This window comes from Columba livia, chromosome 15 (assembly GCF_036013475.1).
Source record: "Columba livia isolate bColLiv1 breed racing homer chromosome 15, bColLiv1.pat.W.v2, whole genome shotgun sequence".
Lineage (NCBI taxonomy): Eukaryota > Metazoa > Chordata > Aves > Columbiformes > Columbidae > Columba > Columba livia.
In genome coordinates, this window is record NC_088616.1 from 17,270,787 (window position 1) to 17,295,279 (window position 24,493).

Genomic DNA, 24,493 nt, shown 5'->3' on the forward strand with positions numbered 1-24,493 from the left:
GGGGAGGGAGGGCGGTAAGGTGCGCTCAGCAAGCTGCAGTTGCAGCGTTTGAGTCAGCAGGCGTGCCTGGGGGCAGATACATAGACGGTGCTCTCAGGCTGGCACTGACACTGGAGATGCTCTGACATCCTCATGAAGACCCATTTAAATCTGTTTTGGTAGGTCCTACCATGGTCACAAGACAATGAAAGACTTTGTCCGACGGCGGCGCTGGGCAAGGTGAGGAGCTAACATATGAATAGAAGTTTTGAACTTAAACGCTAACTGTTCCCTAGAAGTCTCCTTTACTTATGAGGGGAAGAGTCTGGTCACTCCATCTACAAAAGCAATAGTAAAGAAACCTGCAATAAATAGCCCATCTCCCATAGAGAAGCTGATGATCTTTAGCCTTATGGCTTTAACTGGAAACCTTTACAGGTAGATCCCTGTTTGATTTTGTGGCATCTGTAGATAGGAGTCAGCTAGTTATTCTCTGTCTCTGATTTTCCGTATGATAAATGATTAAGGATGGTAGAGTCTAGGCTTAGTAGGGCCTGTTAGGTCACTTGTAACAACTGGTAACAGGCCATTAATAGTTTGAAGATATGAGTTGCACACACTGCATGCTAGGCTAGATAATCCCAGCCCCATTTAGGTCATAGGACACCATATTCAGGTGAAACCTGGAAAATAGCAAACTGCCATATTCTGCTATATTCTATTAAGCAGAAAAAGTCTGTGCGTTCACTGTTTTTCCAGCTTTTCTGTGCTTTCTATACTAGAGTATCTAACAGCTACGCTAATAAATTGCCGTGAACTTATGCACTGTTCTGTTCGTTAGTGATGCTACAAAGCTGGTATTTGGCCCCTGTACCAAAGTCTTTGAAGTCCTGAAGCATCAAACTTCTGTTATTCCAGGATATGCAACAAAACAAGTGACATCCAATCAAGAAAAATGGTGACTTAAAATGAGCAGCTTGAGGAATACTCTCAAGTTTAAACGTTTCCTCTTGTTTTTACTGTCAATTGAGAATTGAAAACAAACAGGGAGCAGCTCAGGGTGGATCCAGTTTTTCAGAACTGGGAAATGGAGGAATGTCCTGAGGTTTTTTAGAACATTCTTCATACACAGAAATTACTGTTGTGACGATAGAATCTAACATAATTTCCTTACAGCCAGCAGTACTTTGGTGTGCTTTTTCTATGGGGACTGCAACAATTCCCAGAATGACCCACCTCCAGCTCCTGATTCAGAGCTGCCTTAGCTCTGCCTATGTAACTTTTTAACAGGCCTCACCAAAAAACTAGTTGTAAAATGATTCCCTTAATCAAGACAGAGGGAGGAACGAACCGGGTGTGGAATTCTCTCTGCAGTGGGATTCTCGGCTGGGGTCGAATATTCGTTACCCAGCCGTTGCGCAGTGAGTTCTAGGGAGCCAGGGAGCAGGGCAGCACGAGCTCCTTGGGCGGTCTTGGCTTTAGAAGTCACATTTTTACACGTCCAGCTTTGAGAAATCAGTAATACATCAAAATTCAAAACCCGATGAAGCACGTGACTGATTGTCATAAGCCTCTTTCAAATTAAAAATACCAGTCCTTGCTGTATGTACCTACTTAATGGAAAGGCTTCAGATGTTTGCACTGAAGTCAACAATGGACCAGGAAACAAATTCCCTTTCAGAAAGTACCTATTTCTGACAGGTTTGGGTTTTTTCTGCTTCAGAAAATGTAAGATAGTCACCAACGGGCCGTGGCTGGAAGTGCCTCCTGTCACCCTGCGGGACATCTCCGTCATTCCCAGTTCAGACGCAGCCGATGAAGCAGCAGTAGCACTGTGGGCCATCAGTGACAAAGGAGACGTGCTCTGCAGGCTCGGAGTGACACAGCACAGCCCAGCTGTAAGGCTCCCTGGTTATTTTTACTGCCTTATTGATGTCTTTAACATAATTATAGGAGTACGCACACACCATCATGCAGTGCGCTCTCTCAAAGCACCTTGTATGTCCCAGATGTGAGGGTCCTCGTCCACCAGCTGTAACACAGTTTTGCTGCCCGCGTTTCTTACAGCAGCACTTCTCGTGTGCAGTCTGCCGTAGCTTGTGCCGTCACTTGCAGCAGCCCCTCTCAGCTCCTGTGTAGCACTGTATTTCTTCCTGTGAAGCACTGTATTTCTTCCTGTGAAGCACTGTATTTCCACTGTCTGCACTGATAGCTTAGTTCCTCTTTAGATTTTTTCATTTGTTGATAATGTGTGTATCCCATCTAAATGAACCGGGGAACAGAACGTCTCTGCGGTACGGTCTAATGCCTGCTCATACCAGCAGGAGTTTATCCGTTGACCTTTCTGAGCCTGGAACTGACGTGGTTATTTAAGACAAGTGGGCCTGGACTGACCTGCGGGTTTGACTTTTTATGGACCGGGACAGAAACAATGTGAATGTCCAGTAAAGCATGCAGAGCCGAGCAAAGAGCTCCAGGAACTCCAATAGGAACTCTTCTTTCCTACTAATAGACACATGCTGAAGCACCAAATCAGGATTGATACGCACTGATTTTAAGCCATATTTACAACAGCGAAAAAATAAATCTAACAATATACTTTAGCAGAATTTGGAGAAAAACTGCAAGAAGTTGAACATTTATAGGAATTCTTTTCCTTTTCCTTCCTGTTCAAGTAGCCGCAATAGCACAGATCGGTAAGGCAGCGCAACAGCAGAACCTGGAGCACTGCGTCTGGAATCTGAAGTCCCATACCATTTGATTTTTTGAGACTACTGCTCTAGGTAATCAAAACCAGGGGATTATTAAAAACAAAAGAGGCTCTAGCCCAGCTATTCAGACATGGAGGTGCCTACATTCCAGTGATTTCAACAGAAATGACCCTGTTACAGTCCAACATGGCTATTTTCAAAGAGTTATATATCCAAATACTGTGGAGGATCAGGGACCTTGTTTCTCTTCAGTTGTAAAGTTATGTAAGAATTATTCTTCACATTTTTTTCACTATGTAGAGATTTTCCTGTTTGGTCATCAACAGTATTTTGTCTTGGAGTCTTTAACCCCGCTTTACAATTCACCTTCTGTGTTTTGTTAGGGGACATCCTGGCTGCACGTGGGAACAGACCAGCCCTTCATTTCCGTCTCCATTGGAGCATTTTACCAAGTGTGGGCTATTGCTAGAGATGGTTCTGCCTTCTATCGGGGTTCAGTGTCTCCAAAAAACCCTGCGGGTAAGTACTTGTACTTTTTAGTACAGTCTTCATCCTGTACATTGTGTAAGGTCTACTACACTGCCGTGTCTGAAACAGCCAGATCTGTTTAGCAGAGGCAAAACAGCACACACGAATAACACTCATGATGACTGTAGCAGTTAATTTGCTCTTCACTTGCATGATTTAAAGTGTTTGTTTCTAAAAACAAGCTAGTAAAAATATATGAAGTGCAGTGTCATTCACACCTTTCTTGCACAGCTGTCTGTTTCAACCGCAGGCATTTCCAAGGCTTCTCATACATAGTTGTGTTTTCTCAATGTTTTACTCAAATATTTCTGGTCTCCAGGTGACTGCTGGTACCATATTCCCTCGCCTCAAAAACAGAAGTTAAAACAAGTCTCAGTGGGACGAACGTCTGTGTTCGTGTTGGATAAAAATGGTAAGGATTTTAAAATCATTTGTCAATGCTACAAAAACCAAATCTGTATACGTGAGACTGATTTGAAAAGGAGAGGCCAAGTTCGAGCTTGTGCTAGGACAGCCGATTATTGTTGCTCCTAGAGCAGCGATGTCTCCTACGGAAAGAGATGGAGCAGGCAGCCCCTGTAACCGCTGCTTTTGGAGACTGTCTCTGTCAACCTGACAGCGCCGCAGGCAGCAGCCATCCACACCTGTGCTGTTCTGGGAGGAGGAGCCAGATCCGTCACAGAGCGCTGCAGGGGTTTGGTGTGAACCCCTGGAATGTACACAGCTAACAGGAACACCTTCCAAAAACCGAGAACAGCATCATCATGCACAACAAATTACAAAGCATCCTTCAGTGAAGGAAACAAGCCTTTAACACCAGTCTCCTTCAGACACCATAATCTCATTTGCTTTCCTTCTCTAGAGCATAGTTCCTTATATGAACATTTTTCCCCAACAAGTTTTACAAAACAGAGTATTTGCTGTTTTCCAGAAAAGTTAGAAAGAGTAACTATAGAAATACGAATTCAAAGGAGGATTTCATTGTCCCGCAGTGTAACATACTAGTCAAAACCATAATGCATTTCCAAGGAACACAGCATGGCTGACTGCTGGGCTACCTTGTTTACTGGCACCTTCCACAAAGCAAACATCCCGAGCTGTAACCAGGACCGTTTATTCCACAGGCAATCTCTGGTTCCGGCAAGGAATCACACCGAGTTACCCACAAGGATCTACTTGGGATCACGTTTCAAATAATGTCCGTAAAATGTCTGTAGGGCCCCTGGACCAGGTGTGTATTAAGCTTCCTTGTATCTCATTACTTTATTAAAAATTGTGCTTAACATACTCTTGTAACTAAATTAAATGTTCTGGTGAATTATTTTTGTTCACCTTTATTTATTCCACAAGGTGATTGCCTAAATGCTGGAATCCCGATAGCACGACAGCCATGCCAGTGACACGGTGACACGTGCTGCCCTTCACGCTGAAAATCCTCTTTCATTTTCTCCTTTTTTTTTTAACAAGACTATTTTGTAAAGTCTCTTTCCTGCAGTCTCACTGTCTGACAGCGTTTTAATTATAACGTTGTTAGGCAGCGGTTTGTGTGGGTGTGTTTCTGACTAAATTAGAGCAGTTTTGGCCTATGCAAGGTCAGGCCGAACTTCTGAAAGTGGTCCGACAGACCTCGCGTTTCCGTGCCTGGAAGGGCCGCGGGAAGCGCACACGTGGCTGCTCCTCCGCTCTCTGCAGGTCTGGGTGATAGCTGACAAAGTGCAAGGAAGCCGTAGTCTGAGCTGTGGGACCGTCTGCCACCGGACCGGCGTTCAGCCCATGGAACCCAAAGGCCTCTCATGGGATTATGGTATTGGGGTGAGTGTGGGGACACAGTACCGCCCAAAAGTCGTATATCCAAACGCTTATGGAGAGGAAGTGCCCTCCTGCTCCAGCTGGCCAGCTCTGTAGAGCTCGCATATACCCGCAGGGAAATGGCCTCTGTTCTACAGCTTTAGGTTCCTTTTTTAAGTTAATATACTGCATTATGCAGTTATAGCTGGAAAGTCATTTATTTGCATTTGATAAGTATTCATTTTAAATAGGTAATTTAAAAGTTGTAATGGAGAAATTAGTAAAGTAAGTACCATTTTAAAAAAATGGATTCCTTCCGAGTCTACAGATGATTGTTCCTCCGTGTTAATTTTATTACTGGCTGTTTTAAGAAAGCCTGTTTCAAGGTTTTGGCCCATTTTAAGTTGATGGAAAACCTGCAGTGGCTCTGTTCTGTATACCTGACCCTGCTGAGCTCAATTCCCTTTAATAAAAGCGATCCTCAAGCGTGCCAGCTCTATACCTCGTTCTCAGAAGTGTGCTGTGTTGGAGCCTTTTTTCTGATTCGGCCCAGAGCAGGATCACTTTCCTCTCGGAAAAAAGAGCACAAAACTAGCGTACATAAAGCATCACATCAGATGTTATAAATGTAGAGCGATGTTTCTCCTTTTATATTTCTCTATCGATATCTTACAGGGTGGCTGGGAGCACATTACGGTCAGAGGAAATGCAACCGAAGCCTCCAGGGTCGCCGTGCACGACACCGCCGAGGAAAACCCAGCGGTACCAAAGGATCTCGAAGATGAGGCGAGTAAGGAGAGAACGGAACACTCTAGAACCCCTCTGATGGTCAGTGGAAGTCAAGAATTGGACAGAAATGCTGTTCATTGTTAAGCTGTTGCCATCTACATGTTGCAAACAAGCAGTAGTCAGTATAATTTTAAAAGAAACTAAATGTCTATTGGCTTGAGAGACAAACCTGGCCTTTTTGTGCTACTGATACATTTTAATGAACTGGAGTTTGCAATGGGGTATTTTAAATACTCGTTTCTTCTACTACATCATGTGTAAAATGTGACTTGATAGAGCTAATGGTTTTGTCAAAGCAGGCAAGCTTTTTAGCCACAATGAATTCCCGACCCTTTACCGCAGCTGCTACGCAACCATACGAATGTGAATATCTTTGCGATGATCACTACCTTCTTTTTTTAATGAATATTATGGTTCCCTACATTTCTCTCAGATTCACACACCTTGCACACTATTCTTTAGAATCGTATTTGAGCAGAGATGAAGGTTTCATAACCAATTTAAATGAATTACCAACAGTCCCCGTGATTTGCACTGCAAACACAGCTGGGTCTGACCGTACAAGCATTTATACATGCACGTAACTCGGCTCCTGAGCCCTGTGTATCTGAGCATGGAGGTTGTTCACACTATTCTTGCTCCTGTCAGTGAGACTAAATTCTGTACAACTCAGCTTAGGGTGCAGGCACCAGTAAGGGCCGATTTCTGCTGCCTTTGCTCACAGTGAGGAATACCTTATCAACACGTGGAACGACTAGTTACGGCGGGTCTATGGACAGAGCACGGTCCTGGCCAGCTCGACTGCGAGTGACAGTCTCAATCGCAACTGTCAGTCCAGCTGGAGGGCACCCGACTCCTGAGGAGTCAGGCTGTGTTCCAGGTCCGTGCACATTCTGCTTCCGTAGTGTCAAAGACAAGAGGAGGTTTTAAATAAGATCCTGATTTCACAGGGGTAGGAGTGCGGAACTACTGATACCACTGGAGCTCGCCAGCCTATAGTAACGTGGGTTCAGAACGAAGCTCAGCTCCTTGTTTTCAGTGACCGATTCATCCCTCCTTTCAACAAGAAACCACTTTTTATGCTCCAAATAAGCTTTTTATCCTGTCTTAACATAATTTGACTGTGATGTGAAGTTATCATTTAAAATCCAGTCCTTGGGAAGCCTGCTCCAAATGGCTTCAGGAAGGCACCGCGTTTTCCCCTAGCAGCAGTTTACAATCGTTCATCCTCGCTGTGTGTGACTGTATACAAAGTTATTTTTATATGATGTGCAGTGTGGTGTCGTCTTAGTACTGTATCTGTAGAAGTAAAACTTCCGTTTGCACGTATTTAAAGAATATGTTTGGTATTTTAATGCCAAGGAAAGCACTGATTCCAAATGTGAACGAGGATTCAAGAGATGCTTTACTGTTTAAAAAGCTCCTGTTGATCGTTACAGTATGTGATTAGAGATTTCTGGTTTATACATACATTGTGGGAGTACCATAAATAACAAGTTTGCATTAATTACCATAATAGGTTTTGCGTAACTTGCACAGTGTCTTGCCCAAATAAATAACTTTATTACATGTATTTTAGAGAGTTACTAAGATTGTATTTTCTCTGCATCATATCAAAAAGATTTTTGTTTTAATAGTCCATGTTTACATGTCCAACAATCAGATTTCCTACAATAAGCTTTATAATGTACCTTTGCATTTTTCCCTGCATTGCCAAGTTTCAGTTATTTGTAAAAAGCTGGGTTTAAGTGAACAAGAGATAATTTATAAGTTGTTTCTGTTTGAGTACTAAATATTTGCCTTCTGAAACTCTTATTTAGAAGATTATTTAATTAAAAAATACAATGGCATTGTTATGGCTAGTTAAAATAAGGAATAAGTTACTTTAAATTGAAACAATTTTGAAAAAGAAAAGCAACTGATCCCTTTTGACATGTCCAATAAAGCAGCACTTTGTAGCAAAGCCGTTGTTGTTCATTACAAGGTCCTGTGCGCGGTGTTCCCCAGGGGTGGCTGTGGTCGGAGAAGGGGTGGCCTTACCTCTGCCGCCCTATGTACACGTACACACCACATGCCATTTCGGGCTTAGTCTTTGAAACAGCACCTCTTTGTTTGCAGGAAGTCCTGTCAGAAATACGCTGCCCCCAGCATTTCAAGTCTGTATTTGTAACAGCAGTATCAGGAACTGGTTCTTAAAGCGATGTGCAGTTCTTCATCAATGGCATTTGTTTTTCCGAATTCTTTGGTTTCCTTCCTCTGCCAAAGTAATCAAGTAGCAATTCGAACACAGCTATCCCACAAAAACATCCCAGGGGTGACGTTTAGTGTCTGGCAACTCTCAGATGTCCCTTAGACTGCACTGGTCTAATGACCTTTAAATAATCCCACCAAAAAAAAGACATAATCTACAAGTGCTTAGTCACCATTCGCTGTGGACGCAGAGCCCCAGGATTTGGTCTGGAAGCCAGCTCGGCAAGCCCAGCCCGCCCGGCGCTCCCACACTCGGTGACTCGCAGCCATGGCCGCTCCGCCCCCCAACCGTCCGAGCCCGCCCGGAGCCGCCCCGCGGCTCTCGCGAGAGGACGAGCCCGCCAAACCGCCCCACGGCCGCGGCCCCTCAGCGCCGCCGCCCCACGGTCGCACCCTGGCGGCGAGGCGAGGCCGCACGGCAGCGCCCGCCGGTCCGGACGGCGCTCCCTCCCGCCGTGCCCCGGCCCGGGTACCTGCTCGCCGCGCTGGGGAACGGGGTCGCCCTCACAGCCCGGACCGGCCGCGGCTGGCGGGCTCTGGCCACGCCCCCGTGCGCGAGCTGCCCGCAGCCGCGCGCTCAGGCCATCCCGACACAGATCCGGTCACAGCCCCGCGGGGCGCCCGCGGCCCCACGGCGCCGCTCTGCCCCCTCCAGCGCGGCTCTGCGAGGCCCCTGCGCTGGCCAGACAGCGGCCAACGCTGAAAGCGCCCCAGTCTTACTGCTTTCTCCCAGTGTGAGCAGACAACAGACAAATACATTAAGGACTTCACCAACAAGGAGCATCTGCTGGGTGAAGATAAAGCACTGCTACCCAGCAAGTCCAGCCTGCCGGAGACCAGGGAATACTTTAACACTTGAGCACTAGGAGGGCTAACCACAACTAATTCAGTGTGAAAACAGCTCGAAAACTAAGAAAATCCAAAATCGAGGCAGGATTCAAATAATTTCTCCAGCAAGGCAACCACACATAAAACATCACATAGTTCTACATCACAGCTGTAGATCTGTGGTGAGGAACAACAGTTCACATCCCTCACCAGCCTGTCAGGGAGACCTGATGGAACCGTCACCCCCCCAGCCCCGCTGGAGGGAACAAAGAGCTGGTTACAAACCGCAGCGCAGTGCGGCCCTCCCGCGATGGACACGTCCCGCAACCCCCCGGCCAGCGTTCCACCGTTCCGCTCTGCGGGGAGAAGCCCCACAGCACACCGTGCTACCCGTGCTCCCGCTGCACGAGGCGCCGAGTTCTGCCTTCGCCACCCACGGCCAGAGCAACCGCCGCCCGGCCGCGCGGGGCCGGGGCCGCGCGGGCAACCTGCGGGAGGAAAGAGAGTTCAGAGGCGTAAAGCTTTCTACAGCAAGATTAGAAACAAAAAGAGGAAAAAAAAAAAGAAAAAATGAGCTTATTTTCCTTTTTTGAAGAGCTCCTGCTTCATTTATTATGTTTTATACTACCAGAATCTAGCGCTAACCCAGAAAGAATCCTGATCACATTACAGGCTTCATTAGCAAATAATTTGTAATTAGATAAGCCATAGTCTAACATGACTATACTACAGCATTTTGATCATAGTTTTGCCAAAAATAAGCCATTTGTCCCTTATTCATGATTTGTATTACAATGGCACCCAGAGACCCACTGAAGAAAAACTCCCTGAGGCTGGATGCACTGGAACCAGAGACCAGAAAGCGTCCGTACTCCAGAGAGCTTACAGCCTACCGAAGTTTTGTACATGTTTGCGTTAACAAGTACTTTAAAAGCTTTTGTGCTTTGTAAGGTTCAGAATTATCACAGCAGATGCAAAATATTCAAAATAAATATTCCAGGTTGGTGGCAAATTTCCCATATGTGCCTCTTCAGTCATCAAGTTAGACAAAGGTCGTCCCACCAATTGTAATTTCCTCCGTAGCAGGACAGACAGGCACGGACTGACGGAACGGCTGAACAGCGCTACGGCCAAGGCTCTCCGTTCCAGCAAACTCAGGGGCCCTCAAGGCTCAACCCACAGCCCTTCTGGGGACGGTGGTTTTCACAAGTCACTAGATCTTCACCTTCAGATCAACTACAGTGCTACAGGACAGGTTTCCAGATCCTGACACACCACACAAATATAACCACTAAGAGCTGAAAAATTATTAGCATTTAAGGTAATTTTATAATGTGCTGTATAAGCTATAGCCACGAGTGTTACCTGTTGTTCTTTTTAAGAGAAAATAGCGGATAGCTGGAGGCAAAAACAATCTCCTAAACCTCCATTCACTGACGCACATTATTGTGCAGGAAGGAAAAAGAATGACGGTAGTAACTAACTGTAGGTATTTGTGCTGAAGCTACGAACCTATGTGGAATATTTTTGTAGATGTTCCTCGTGCTCATCATCCCCACGCTGCTGTTGATAATGCTGGTACAGTTTGGACCCCCAGGCTCCCCCCATCCCTTCTGCTGCTGGAAAGTGTCCATTGGACATATTGAGTATAATGGAGGTCAAGGATTTAATGTAATTTTTGGCCAGCGTGAGAGTCTCTATTTTGGACAGCTTATTCTCAGCTCTCACGTGCGGGATCACCTCCCGCAAAGCCTGGAACGCGTTGTTGAGCTTGTGCATCCTCTGCCTCTCCCGCTCGTTGCTCTCCAGCCTCCGCAGGCGCCTGTCCTTGCCGCTCCAAGGACGCTGCGCCCTGGCTGCAGCGACCTTGCTGCTCGTCTTACTTCCCCCATTCCTCCTTTCTCTGTGCTGCAAACATTTCACCAGCTCTTTTCTCCTCAGTGCTGACTCCTCAGAAAACGCATCTTTGTCAACAGTACGCGTTTGCTTCTTTCCTTTGGCTTTAGTCTTCATGTTTTGGTAGATGCACTGGTATTAAGCACCAACATGCTGTAAAAACACGACAGCAATATCTTTAACCATTGCACAGTTCACTGCCGAACAAATGATCTGATGCAGGTTTGATATTTTTGTTTACTACTAGAAAATCATAATGGCCTCTCTTAATTTAGCGGTGTTCCTTTCAGAAGTCGTGAACGTCATTAGTCAAGATGATCTGTGCAGATGAGCAGAGGAAAAGTCCTTTTTTAGAGAACAGCAGAAGGAAGAGGTTACGGAGGGCGCAGCGGCCAAGTGAAGGGGAGCACCGAAAGCAAGACAGTGAATCACCTGCTGGCGTCCTCACCTATGGCGAGGCGGGTGAAAAACAGACACCTCCCTACTTGCCCATCAGTAGGCCTTGCACCGGAGAGATTTATCCTCAGAAAATGGTCTCAAAACTGATCCAGTCTTCCTATGGGAAGAGTGAGCCACAGCTCAAAAAAATATCAGGAGGACAATGGTCATGTAGGTTTGGTAACACACTGCCTGTTTTTTTGATCTCATAGCCTTCTGTTGTCTCCCCATTTTAGTTAACATGAGTTAAATCCATACACCATCTCGTGCATATGCAGGCTTATGTGCAGGGTGTTAGACAGAACCCCCAAGCTCTTACTCAAGAAGTAATTCCTCGAACTCCCGGCAATTGCGTTTTGCAGGAGTTGGTTTTCACTGAATTTATGAGCAGTCCACTAGAGGGAAACACGACACACCAACTCATGCAGGGGCTCAGAAACTCCCAGCCAGCAACCCATTTCCACAGCACATCTGCATTTTGGGCTACTCCTCACCGCACACCCACAAAAGCATTTCCCTCTTCCAACAACAATCAGTGGTGGGGCTTAACTGCAGCTTCTGCCCCAGCTCAACAGCAGGAGGGCTGTATTTATTCTCCACGTTATCCAAAGACACAGCCATGTATCTTCCTCACGTGTCAGCAAGGCAGAAGACAGCACTGGATTTTTACCCTTCCCCAGCCCTGACTCGGTGCCAACGCAACATCTGACAGCAGCCTCACAGCAACCCTGCCTCTAACACCAACGATCCGTGCACCGAGGCTTTCTTTCCAAAATGCTTCCTTCCACTTTCTTCCAGTCATCTATTCATAGAAAGGTTCGGTCTTAAAAATATATATATATATATATATATATATATATATATATATATATATATTTATGCTGATGCAATGGTGTAGGAGTGGTCAGAGTTGGTGAGCCAATGGAAAAAGTAAGTAGCCACAGGTGTTGACTGTCCCAGCACAGAACATCAGCCCCCGCTGAGCAGGTGAGCAGCTCCGGGTGCGCTGCAGCAGAGCCCTTCCTCCCTCCTCCCTCCAGAGACGTCTTCAGCTGCTCGGCGGCACGGTGACTCGGTCTCTGCCCGGGAGGGCGCCCGGGCCACCCCCAGGTTCCGCACTCGGGGAGGACACTGTGCCCCAGAGGACAAGGGCTCCCCAAGCAGTTTGGTTAGGATAGCACCAGCTGGGGAATGCTGAAAGACAGCACTGAATAGCTTGTGTTGTGGGAGCCTAGAAATGCTGGAGACACACGTGTCTTAAACAAGAAAACAGGACTGAAGCCAAGCACTGGGTTTGTTTTGGACTCTTGTGTTTAACTCACTTAGCAGAAAAGGCACAACTGCAGGACGGAAAAGTAAAGGTGGGCACAAGGGAGAGCAGTCAACTTCCCTGCTCCAGCGTAAAAAGTGCTGTTGGGGACAGCAGAGAAATGAGCTGCTGCTGTTTGAAAGAGAAACGGCCTGCAGGGCTTGGTGAAGAAGAGGTTCATGGGGGCAGCCAGCAGAGCAAGCTGGACGGAAAGTCCAAGAAAAAGGAGCTTCAGCCAATTGTGTGAGCAAAGTAGCCTTTAAAGCTGCAGGCTGGGGGAAGGCAAATGGGATGATGTGATGAGAGGGTGCTTGGCTGGCAGAGGTTTGCTTTCGGACTGCTGCACCCTGAGAAACAGCCTCATGGAGCCACAACCAGACTGCTGGGAACCCCGTGGGTGTGCAAGGAGATGGAGAGGGGATCAGGAGCAACAGACCGGGGTGGTCAAGAGAAACCGAAGTGAGAGAGTAGCCAAAAACTAACAATTTTTCCATCCTTTGCACCCACCCACCAGGACTGCCATCCCTCCTCTGTGACTTACCGCAGCCACCAGCTGTGGAGAGGGTGCCCGGGGCCGAGGGGGTGACCGGGCAGAGACCCGTGTGAGTCCCGGGAACAGCCGGTGGCGCCGCCCGTGCCCGCGCCGGGGTCAGTGCGCAGCGGACCCGCTTGGGACTGCGGAGAGCCGCCGGGCCGGGCGGCGCTGCCAGGAGCCCCGGGCGGCGCTGCCGCCGTGCCCGCGCACCGGACGGTCCCCGCGGGGGCGGCCCCGCGCCCGCAGGTGTCTGCGCCGCCGCGACACGTGTCCGTGGCGCTGGGGGCGGGCCCGGCGCCGAGCGGGCGGGGAAGCGCGGCCCCCCGGTCCCGCAGCCCAGGGCCGCTCTCGCGTCCCACGGGCGGCACCGCGGCGCGGGAGCGGGCGCGGCCCAGGGCCGCACGCTCATCCAGCGCTGCAGCTGCCCGGGTACGGAGGTGCGGTCACCAGAGCGGCGGGCGCGCAGCCCGGAGCGGCGATGTCACCAGCGCAGGGCCAGGCCGGCGCTGACCTCAGCAGCCGGGGTGTCCTCCAGTGCAGGAGGAACAAGTCTGTCCCTGCACCTCTGTGAAGAGCCCCCAGACAAAGCCCTTCCAGCCCTTGCAAGAAGGCTGCTCATGATACACATGGCAAGAGCTCAAATTCTTTGATAACAGGTTCTATGTAAGATGACCAGTTTAGTGCCATGGGATCTTTTACATCTGTTCTCAACAATGACCAACCAGCTTGGTGAAATTTCAGCCCAGCAGTTACATTTTACCTAACAAAGTCATATGGGTATCAGTTTCTCATTCCCAGATCTCAAGGGCTGCCAGGACTCAAACAGCTGCGATATCGCATGGGGGCTTCCACAAGAGTCTCCTCCGACCACTGGCACCGCGGCCCCCACCGCTGGCACCACGGCCCTAGGTCACCACAACCCCCACCGCTGGCACCGCGGCCCCGCGTCACCACGGCCCCCACCGCTGGCACCGCGGCCCTAGGTCACCACAACCCCCACCGCTGGCACCGCGGCCCCGCGTCACCACAACCCTGGCAGCGCCAGGTTAAGAGGAAAACACCAGCAGGCCCCTCGTGCCCGCAGAGCGAGGCTGAGCAGCCTCCATCCCACGGGAATACACACCTGGCAATCTTAGGTCCTTCCAGTGCACACACTTAAGATTTAAAAAACCAAACAACGCACAATAAAATCATCTTCTAGAAATAAATTCAATGAATACTGAGAAAACATAGAATTAACCTGTCTTCTGAAGGGTACTTAGGAATTCTGAAACATTCATTCTTCCTACAGATGCTTAATTCTAAGATTAAAAGCAATATTCAGGTTTTTCAGAATGACACTGTCTGTATTTCAAGCACTGCTTCTCTACCGACTGCACGTAGACGTTACCTGACGTTCCCACCAGGTGATATCAGAGGAAACGGAGGGCGACTACGCTACCCAGTGCGGACTCCTGCTGGGCCAGCGGCTCCGAGCTCTCGGGGCACTAACACAGCTCAGAGCAGAACTACACTGGACCTGTCCATTGCTGGCATCTGTTTGAGAATGAACACACAGACAAAGAGATTATAAATATATAATTGTATTTTATTTTTAATATTAAATATTTTTAAATTACAAGCAGTTCCTTGAATCACACTATGCATGATAATCAATATACAGTAGAAATTACAATTTAAAAATGTACACAATTTAAAGACAATTTGACCTGAAATTTCATTAACTATGATATATTGCCATAAACCTCATACCTGTATTAAATTACAATAGGAAAACCTCATACCTATGATTTTGTTACATAGTTTCTCATTTACAAATAGAATTAAACAGTATATATACACACACATCAGTACCATTTATCAGTTAAGTTACACCTACATCTGTGCAAGTTCAAACAATTTCATAAACAAAACTAACTAAGTCAGATATTCAAGTTTCTGAAAAACAGGCTGCTGGTATTACAAATACTTATTTTCAATAAGTTTATATGATGTTTGACTCCCCTCTAGATTTTTTCCAGTCTTGTACCAAAATCATTAACATACAAGGATATTTCTGTATGACTTAAAGCTGAAGTGATTTTGTATACTCCATTCTTATTTAAGGCTATTTTTATAAGGCTAATAGACTCGGATCCCACCTGTCACCAGCTCCAGCTGAAGCAGCCGTGTCACTAACCCCTGACAATGCTGACGCTCTAGCATCGTGCTTAACCAATAAAGGAAAACAAAAGTCCTTCTACCAACCAGCTTCCTCGTGAAAAAGATGGAGTACGACACAAAAATCTGCTAAAAATACTGATAAAAAGAATGAGGCTTAAATGGTTTTTGTTAGTGCATCAACACGGATATGGAAAAACGTCTAATGCGCCCGTTTCCACGAGGACGCGGTTTCCATGAAGTGAGTTACAGGCACCACATCTGGGGCTCATCTGGGAGAGCACAGCTGTTCCCAAGCTGCACAAACTGCCTCAGCTGGGAAACCGCCTCAGCAGCCAAGGCGAGACAACGCCTCCCTCAGTCAAACGGCCAAGGGCTATTCCACTAGAGAAGGAATTAAAATGCAACCAGTCCTCATAATAAACCATTGAAAATAGATACGTGTACTTCTAGAACAGAAACCATGCTTCAGTAGCTAGTGCAAGAAATTACATCTAGGTTAATGAATGATTTGTAACAAATCCCCTAATTATCATGTAACATGTTGGAATTACTGATTCATCTTCATTGTGCCACTGACTGCTAGGCAGGTATTTAAACATTGTTAGTAGTTTATCAGATTTTTAACTAGAATTTTTTCCAAAAGACACGTTATATTATTGCAATCCAGCCTAGTGGATTACTAGAATTAAAATTCACCGCTGAAGCGAGGCGAGCCAGCTTTAAACATCCCTTTCTCCTAATCATGCAGCCGAAAAGGACGTTACCTTGCTTAGTAGCGCACACACCCGCCCGGCTGTGGAGAACGTCCTCTGGCAATTCCCCAGCAGCGAGTCACCTGGACAAAGCACTGAGCTCTCACTTCCCATCTGGGATTTTCCTTAAACCCCCGTAAAGAACAAAAATCTTGGCTTTCCATCAAGCAAAGGAAACTCCCGACGTACAGGATAAACATCCGATTTTACAGAATTATAAGAAACAAGATGTAGGACCAAATTGTAAAATTCTGCTTTTGACCTTGGACGATATTTTAAATCAACCGATTCAAAACTAAACTAAGGCTGAGCTCCAGGCCTGACCCCGTGGTTTCTCACCACACACCCTTCGCAGACCATTATGGAGTTTGATTCTCGCCATGGTGAGAACTACAGAAGACAGATGCGACCTCTTGATCCCGCTGTAGCAGGGAGTCTAACGTGGGAATGACAGAACTTCTGAGCAATAGTTTGTGTACAAAGTGCCCATATTTTACAACGGCTTCCTTAGGCCCCCTACAGCACCCACTGTAACCCCCGTGCAGAACTACGCGGCTTCGCCTCCTAAATCCCGCTCTGGGAAAGGGCCATGAAGCTCCAGTTCCTCACTTCACAGCGAAAACGGTTCGAGTGCGAACCCGAGTGCCTCACCAACAGGAGTTCTCAACGATACCTTGGCAACTTCAAATAACGTTATCACTAAATCATTCCCTTTTGATCGGTATATAAACCACTCTGGTTAACGGCTAAAGAATGATGGGAAAAAAGCAATTAACATATTCCTGTTATTTTAAAACATACTTTAAAAAATCCAAACGCATTTGGAGTGGCACAGGAACAAACTTTACACATCTGAAAATATCTAGTCCTGCCATACTTGACACGATGAAAATTCTCTGACTGGATCTGAACACAGAGCACTGGGACCACCATTACACTGAAGCCCCGCCAAAATAGCCACTAAATTACAAATTATTTTGTATCTTAGTACGCTAGAGCCAGGGAAACTGCTCCTGCCCGCGTTTCCCACAGACCCGCAGCCGCATAAGGCGTCCCAGGAGGCCAGGGCTTTGCTTCTCAATCACGAAGATCTTTCCCCACGCGGTTTAAAGGATTAAAGCAGCTAAAAGCATGGTGGACTAGGAAGGACAAACCCAAGCACGTCGTGTTCTCTCCCCTACAGACAGAGCTAACTGTACCATCGCACCTTTGGTCAGCGTGCACTTCCAGATGTACCATGGAGCCTTGCAGACATCTCAAAACAGGCATGGCCTTACAAAGGGTGCAAAACTGGGCATTAACCGTTGATCTAATTCTTAATGGTCACGACACACCGAGAGGTAGATTCACCCCAGGCCTCAGAACGGCAGCCCCGGTCTGCGGAGGAGGGAGCTCCGACATCCACCGAACGCACAGGAGAAGGGCCGAGCGCGCCCCGACCAGCCTGCTGGAATTAGTCCTGTATAGGAGTCATCAGCCCCACAGGTTTGTACAGCCCATTCTTCCTCTTCTCTCTTCAAGGCAGAAATTGTAATAAAAACTGGAAGGCCCTTAATTATGATATAGTCAGATGCTACTACATTTTAAGCAGTCAGTAGGATCATATTCAGGAATTAAGAGGAATTCTCTCTTTTATCTAAAAATTCCAGAGTATATCACATATTCTTTTCCAGTTTCCTATAAAACATGAACACTAACAATCAATCTATAGTCATTATCATATAGAAATGGTACTGAATAGAAGATTTCAGCAAGTTTAGTGTAACACTCAGAAGTTATGTACATTTTACAAGTACCGTGCATAGCAAGGGCTACAAAAAGGACAAACTGAACTGGATACCTGGGCCAATCCAACTTGTCTTATTTTCTTTGAAAGATTTAAGATCTTGATTCTGTACATCATCAGGAAATAAAGGAAGAATAATCCATAGTGCAATTGTAATAAGCAAAGTAATATGTAGTGATATCTTTTTGAATAAATATGGCTCACTACTGATCAACTATCATCCGTACAGTTCCAGCAACACAGCCACCTGTTGCACAGGACAGTTGTACACAATTCTACAGCAGGTGGACGTTCAAATAACTAACGAACTACATGGAAAAATATAAAAAGAATATCATACAATCTCATACACAAACCAGACTGTAGTGTAATTGCTTTACTTGTTTCTTAAGTTATCTGAAAAATGCTTCAAGTACTTGAAAACAGCGGCGAATCATCTTTCAATGAAAAGCAAAATTGCACTGATTTAAAAATACATTACAAAGTTAAATACACATTCAAATTAATGTCCTGATTTAACATTGCTTTCAGTGTTTACTTGCACTCCTTGGTACTTCTCGATTACCTGTGTTACTCCAGCAGGGTCCAGAGTTTAGATAGAGAGGTTTCAGACACAACATCTGTGTGTTTCATGTATGCAGTCCGAGAAGTTTTAATTAATTTAATCTTTTTCTCCATCTTCACTGCTTCCTGTTGGCAGAGGAAAGGTCACAAGGCACAGTGAGATGCTTCTGCACAACCCCCCCTTCTCGCAAGGCTCCTCCTACGCCTGGCGCTCTGCCCTTTGGGCCTGCCCCTTCTGCTTAATGGTGCCCAGCGCTGCCACCTACTGCAAACACCGGGCACTCGGGTACGGACACCTGCCGGAACCCGCACCCCAGTGTCACTTCTCGGGGCGCCTGAGGCAACGCGGCATCTCCAGCACCACCTCCCTTATCTCTAAGTTACCAAGCAGCAAACATTATCTAATCAATAAGCACAACACGGGAACAATGCAACCCTATAAATAAACACTGATTATATTTTTATAGACACTCACCATTAGCAAGGCTTAGTGATCAGTAAAATTTTCAATAATGCAACATTTAATCAAGATTAAAAATATATTTAACTGATTCAAGTTCACCTATTTTTGCTTTTCTTAACCCTCAAAATGTACCAAAGCAAGCTTCTGTTAATAAGCAACGCTAGGACTCAATATGCTATGAACTCTCCTAAAAGAAACTGTCAGCTCACGGCTCTAGAAAACATGCTGCAGTTCTTAAGAGAACGTCAGGACTGCGCTTTCTAGAAGGCAATATGAGAGGAAACTGAACTGGAAAACCAGCTCATGATCCCAGTAACCTCACCCCGTGCAATGAGAAGAACATTGCAGCTTACAAGAGCGCAATAGTGACAGTTATTCAACTGCCACAGCGTGGCAGCTAAACAGAAGTGCCTACGGACTGCACAGATCTCATTTATAGAAATGTAGTGCTAGGTCTTTTTGAAGAGGGAAATCGTGAGTGCTCCTCTAAGTGTTCTGTTGAATACTCAATTGCAAGTTTGACAGCACTTGAAATACATTCCTAAAGTATTTAATATAGAACAATATTTGCCATATTTATTGCTTATATATCTGCATAAAGTTTTTAATTTGTAGTTTAAAAATTATTATAATTAGTTCTAAGTCACTTACCTCCCTGTTCCATATCTGAATCTGTGAGATGCGTAAGAGAGAAGCTTGCCATGTTTGCAGGAGAGATGGAGAACCTGGAGTACGGGGACGGGTGTGACCAGTTCTGCTCCAGCGTCCGCGGGGGCGGCGGCGGAGAGAAGTACTTTGATGACTGAAGAGGTGGCTTAGAGCTGATAAGATTATTAGCTGCCTTCAACAGGAAGGATGGCTCTGGAGAAGAGAAGTCATCATCCCATTCGAACCCCCCACCTTTGGAAGAGAAAAAGAAAAACACCCAACAAATTACAGAAATGTAAAGTCTACGTGACTTTTACTCTGTGAGTTTTAATAGCAAGGCCCTGGAAGACTGAATGAAACGTGTAGCTTTTCTGTTCTGGCCCTGCGGTTCACCAAGACTTGTCACTCTGAAGATACTCGTGAGCCAACACCTCACCCAGCCGCGCGACTCCCGGAGCCGTGAGCCTCAGCGCCAGCCCGAGCGCGTGCTCAGGATGCCAAACTGAAGCCAGCACGGTACAGAGCACTGACAAATCCCGTATCATTTAAATGGCAATTAAGAACTATGCAGAGAGCAGTCTCAGCCCCCGCTGTGTGTAAACGCATTCAAGTACCTTCCTCATCTGTGGAGCTTTCTGAGTTGGTGAATCTGTTTAAGTAACTGAAGCTGGAAGCGGGGACAGGAGCGCTGCGAGAGCCTTCGCCGGTCACGTCCGCTGCTCGGTGCCCCAGCTCCTTAGTCGGCATTTCCTACGGCAAACGAACAGCCCAGTTACCTCTGGCACACACACCGTACCTGCGCCTGTGGATGCAATCACGGGATACACTCCCCACCAGATGGAACTACATGGTCTGTAAACTCTTGAGTTATTACCACACAACAAAACTTTGAGTTCTAGATGAACCGTATGCACTAACTTCTATTTCTAAAGAAAGTGGTATCAACTCAATGCTAAAATCCATGCAGGAAACGACTATTTAAACACTATTTACAATGGAAGAAGTTTCATATTTCTAGGAACAAAGCTAAAACATCTTCCAATCGAGAACAGTTTCCTTATCAGTCTGACACGGGCAGGTTTTTGTACTTAGTGAAGCCTTATCCCATCTCCCAGCATTTCCTAAGGTTTTTTTACTCCTTAATCACGCTTCAGGATGAAGAGTCAGACTGTGCATGAGCGGTGTTGTTTGAAGCAGCCCTTTTATCAGTGACTGTGATGATAAGGGTTCAACAACTAAGAGCAGTTCAAACACAGCTATTTTTCCTTCCCCTCTGAGAAAAGGATCACTATTCTATAGACTGCCTACGCACAAGTATAGCACCCGTTTTCTATTCCAAAGCACAATTATCTCCAATATTGATGTGCGTCATCATAAGCAACACTTCCAAAGCTTGACAATGCGACTGTTCTTTCAAACTCACTATACTAGTTTAGGTGCCATAATGTTAAATAGAAATCCCCTCTGTATCACGTTACACAAGTTACCAATTGATAAAGCAGATAGAGAAACAAAGGTAACCTTGAATTCATACGCAGACCAGTGTTCCATCGAACCTCAGTCACGCTGGACTAGTAAAAAGCAGCATTACCATCTAAATACTGTTCTCATCTTTGATAAAGGTTTAAGGTAAATTTACCTTAATGTCAACTAACGTTGGGTTTCCTGCACACCCCCACCCCCCTTTTCTTTTGTAAAGGCATTTGAAATCAAACCCAAAGTTCTCTAACTCATTAAACAGAAACTGCTTCAGTAAAGTCACATCAACATTCTGGTAAAGTAAATTCATCAACTCCGGTCCATAATGCTGCTGTCTCACACATTAATCACACACAGCGTACAAACACCACGTTGCATCCGGCGCAGGCCGCCAGGGCTCCCAAAGGATTTGGCCACCGGCCCTGCCCAAGCAAACCCCTCCACCTGGATCGGTGCCGACACGCAGCAGCGCCCCGGCCGCGAAAAGTACCTCACGTCAAAGGGCTGAGCCCGCGAACACAGCTCTTGTAACAGTGGGCCCACAAATATTAAGCTGTTCTACCACATCTTGTTTCAGGAGTCCAAACCAATACAAACTTTACTTTGTAATTAAAATAAAAGATACCTGATCAAATAAATAGACTGTCACATCATCAAAGAACGTCACAGCCTTTTTCTCATTTTTCCAGTGCTCACGTTGCCTTTCATTAAGAGGTTTTGGAAGTTTCAACAAGCTTCTCAGATGTTTCCCATCATCCTTGTCGCTAAGTATCTCGGGTACTTGATGAACAGCCTCATCTTCACTGTCAGAACTCAGACTATGCACATGGAAAGTCCTCATGTCATCCTCAGAGTCGCTGTTCTCATCTTCCTCATCCGCATCATCGCCATCTTCTAGATCAAGCATTCCAGAAACATCGAGTTTGCCGAGGTACTTTCCTTCAATATCTGGCTCTTTCAGTTTCTGTCCCTCGATGTGATAGAAGGACTTCTCACTGTTAGTCAGGTCTAGAGGACTCGGTAAGTTATGCACAGCCTTTAAGTCTCTGTGTGAAAGAAGCTCTGAAGTGTTAGTGCCAACACAAGAGACGGTTTTATGGGAAGTCTCAGATACTTTTATTTCATCCCTTAGGTTATGTTCCACTGATACTTCCAGGGAATTCAGAGTCGCCTCGGCCCACTCACCAGGACAGCCCTGCACCCCGCCGCCCACCTCCTGCAGCTCCGAGTCGTGATCTAGTTCTGGTTCTGCAGTGGGATCATTGATCTCCCGGTACTTCCTTACATCACACTTTCGCTGTCTGTCTTCGGAACTGCAATCCTCCTCAGGATTATCCTCTCCTCTGTTGGAAGGGACAACACACACAGGCTCTCTTGACAGATTCACAGTCTCTTCTGGTTTTTTATCTGGCTCAGAATCGTTATCAGAGAAATAGGCAGAGTCTCTATACGAGTTCTGATTTCCACCTAGAAAAACCTTTGGGGTTATTTCAAAATTGCTGTTCACAGCATCCAAACAAGCTGCTGCTTCTGAGACGATGATGACTGGATGGGAAGGCAGAGCACTGCGGCTGCTCTCGCTGACAGCACAGAGAGCAGCATCCGCACCAGCCGCATCCTCCACAGCCAGGTGGGAAGTCCACTCTGGAGACTCCAGGTTCTCGGTTTCATAGCCGCTGTCAGCAGGTTTATCAGGTGGCAAAAGCTTCTGAGGACTCTGGGCCTGTAAAGATTCTAAAACCTCATTTACATCTAAAGAATCCAAGGAATCTGGCGTCTCTAGGGCTTGTTCCGCGGTTTGCGCAGGGGGCGGGCTGTCTTCCAGAAGACTATCCTGACTGGTACAGTCTGAAGCAGTAACAGAAATTAAGGTCACCTCTTCAGGAACATCCTTACGGTTCTCAAAATCATCCAATATTTCTTGGTTTTCCTCCAATAAACATTCACCATTTTTTAATATGGGAGACTTCTCTTGCAAGTTTCTTTTTGTATCTTCCTGCTCAGTACATTTTTCTCTACTGAAAGCTTCCTCATCAGGCCTGACAAGCATTCCCTGCTTCATCTGTGCATCACACTCATCTGTTTCGACAGCAACACTGTAATACGGATTGTTTCCAACATTGTTGTTCTGGGCATTATTGGACAGCTCCTCTTGACAGAGGATACCAGCATTACAGGACACGACCTTGTTGACTTCCACATTTACAAGCTTTCCGTCGTCCTCCAAAGGAGGAAGACGTGCACGTTTCCCAGAGGACTCGGGCGCTGCAGACGGGCTGGGGAACGCCCGCGCCCCCGCGGCGCTCCGGCAGCTCACGTCTTTAGTCACTGCCACTGGGTTGGAATTTTCATCCTTCATTCTTCCAAGACTTCCATGGATCAAAGACAAGACCTGCGCGTTTCCAGCGAACACAGGCTCGGGCTCCACAGAGCTTCTGGTTGAGGTTTCTAATATACTGTTTAGAACATCATCTGTTTTTTTCCCAAAATCACCACTGGTTTTGTTGGACAATAACCCTGTTAACAAGTTTTTCTCTTGAAGAAATAAGAAGTTATCAGAAAGTTCTTCTAAGGTTACCAAGTCAGACTGGTTAGAGAGATTTTCACATGCAGAAACTCTCTCATTCTCAGAAGCATGACTAGAATGCTCCTTCTCACAAAGGTCTGCGGCCTTCCTAGCATCTGTGTTTGAGTTTACAGCAACTGGGTTAAAGTCTTTAGGAACGTCACTTGCTTCAGCAAAACCAAGTATTTTTCTGTTTGTCAGTTCTTCTGATCTGTCAATGTCATTAAAGATATTCTGGAAAGGACTTTCTGGACTACCAGCGGCAGGCAGAAAATCCTCTTTAGGATCTGTATTGTAGTGGAAGAAGTCCCCGTCAGTGCTGGATTCTTCAACATCAAGATCCCTGAGAACCGTGAAATGAGAACCTTTTTCTTGTACAGCTTCTTGATGATCAACTTCGGTAGTCAGTACGACTGACTGGTTATCAAAGTTCATGGTGCAGCCGCTTCCTTTTTCCTCTAACTGGATGTAGTAGTCGTTTCCAACAGACAGCTTGTGCGCGTCGAACACAGGCAGCACCCCAGGGACAGCCAGGGATGCTTCCTGACCGCTGCCGTCCTGCGCTCCCGGCCCTTGCTCTGAAAGGGACCTCTCAAAAACCTCCACTGGGAAGAAAATACTTGTGTAAGTCATTGCTTCATCGGGGTTCACACGGCCACTTTCGTCAAAATGATCATGTTTAGCTGCCTCCCAGATATACTCGAAGCTGAGACCCTGGCTTGTTTCTGTTACAGTAAGGACTTCCTCCATCTCCTGGCCAAGTCTGTCTCCTGCGAAGTGATCCAAGATTGGAAACGCAGAATTACTTGTTTCTCTGTTTGAGGTGTTTGGTTTAAGGGCATTCCACTGCTGTTCAAAATCTATCTCCGAGTCCCTTTGGCTTTGCATGCGGAGGTAAGTTAGAAGTCTATGCACTTCTTCTGCCGTCGGTCTCTTTTCTGGAGGCAGCCAGCAGAACTGCAGAACTTCATACCTACGGAAATAAGAAACACGTTTCAGAACGTTTCACACTGAAAAGGAA

At 46.4% G+C, this 24,493-nt stretch overlaps 3 protein-coding genes across 9 annotated transcripts in view; 1 reads left to right on the top strand and 2 right to left on the bottom strand.

Moving 5' to 3' along the window:
* The window catches only part of TECPR1 (tectonin beta-propeller repeat containing 1), a 23,311-nt gene extending 15,553 nt beyond the window's left edge, over positions 1-7,758 (top strand). The window contains exons 19-26 of one of the 5 annotated variants that reach the window (XM_065031606.1): positions 163-219; positions 1,703-1,877; positions 3,074-3,209; positions 3,538-3,630; positions 4,343-4,449; positions 4,911-5,030; positions 5,682-5,834; positions 6,746-7,758. In XM_065031606.1, the coding sequence (XP_064887678.1) occupies positions 163-219; positions 1,703-1,877; positions 3,074-3,209; positions 3,538-3,630; positions 4,343-4,449; positions 4,911-5,030; positions 5,682-5,834; positions 6,746-6,751 (847 nt within the window). In that variant the 3' untranslated portion in view covers positions 6,752-7,758. Of the gene's footprint in view, positions 1-162; positions 220-1,702; positions 1,878-2,654; positions 2,763-3,073; positions 3,210-3,537; positions 3,631-4,342; positions 4,450-4,568; positions 5,031-5,681 lie in introns of those variants that run through there. The other 4 variants (XR_010466469.1, XM_065031603.1, XR_010466470.1 and 1 more) reach the window with 4 other exon arrangements.
* Positions 7,180-14,423, bottom strand: BHLHA15 (basic helix-loop-helix family member a15). Of its 2 annotated transcripts, XR_010466472.1 has the most exons (4): positions 13,058-14,423; positions 10,386-10,922; positions 8,519-9,361; positions 7,180-8,051 (listed from the first exon to the last, which is right to left on the bottom strand). XR_010466472.1 is itself a non-coding variant. In XM_065031619.1 (2 exons), exon 2 carries the CDS (start codon positions 10,884-10,886, stop codon positions 10,386-10,388), a length of 501 nt encoding a protein of 166 aa, XP_064887691.1. In that variant the 5' UTR covers positions 10,887-10,922; positions 13,058-14,419; the 3' UTR covers positions 9,372-10,385. The 2 variants fall into 2 exon arrangements, 1 of the variants encoding a protein (XP_064887691.1); XM_065031619.1 differs by lacking the exons at positions 7,180-8,051; positions 8,519-9,361 and having other exon boundaries at positions 9,372-10,922; positions 13,058-14,419.
* A 195-nt stretch (positions 14,424-14,618) lies between these two features.
* The window catches only part of LMTK2 (lemur tyrosine kinase 2), an 80,931-nt gene continuing 71,056 nt past the window's right edge, over positions 14,619-24,493 (bottom strand). For both annotated transcript variants that reach the window (XM_065031602.1, XM_065031601.1), the window contains 4 exons: positions 21,532-24,445; positions 20,042-20,177; positions 19,431-19,679; positions 14,619-18,442 (listed from right to left, as the gene is read on the bottom strand). In XM_065031602.1, coding sequence (XP_064887674.1) covers positions 18,414-18,442; positions 19,431-19,679; positions 20,042-20,177; positions 21,532-24,445 — 3,328 coding nt within the window. In that variant the 3' untranslated portion in view covers positions 14,619-18,413. The remainder of the gene's footprint in view (positions 18,443-19,430; positions 19,680-20,041; positions 20,178-21,531; positions 24,446-24,493) is intronic.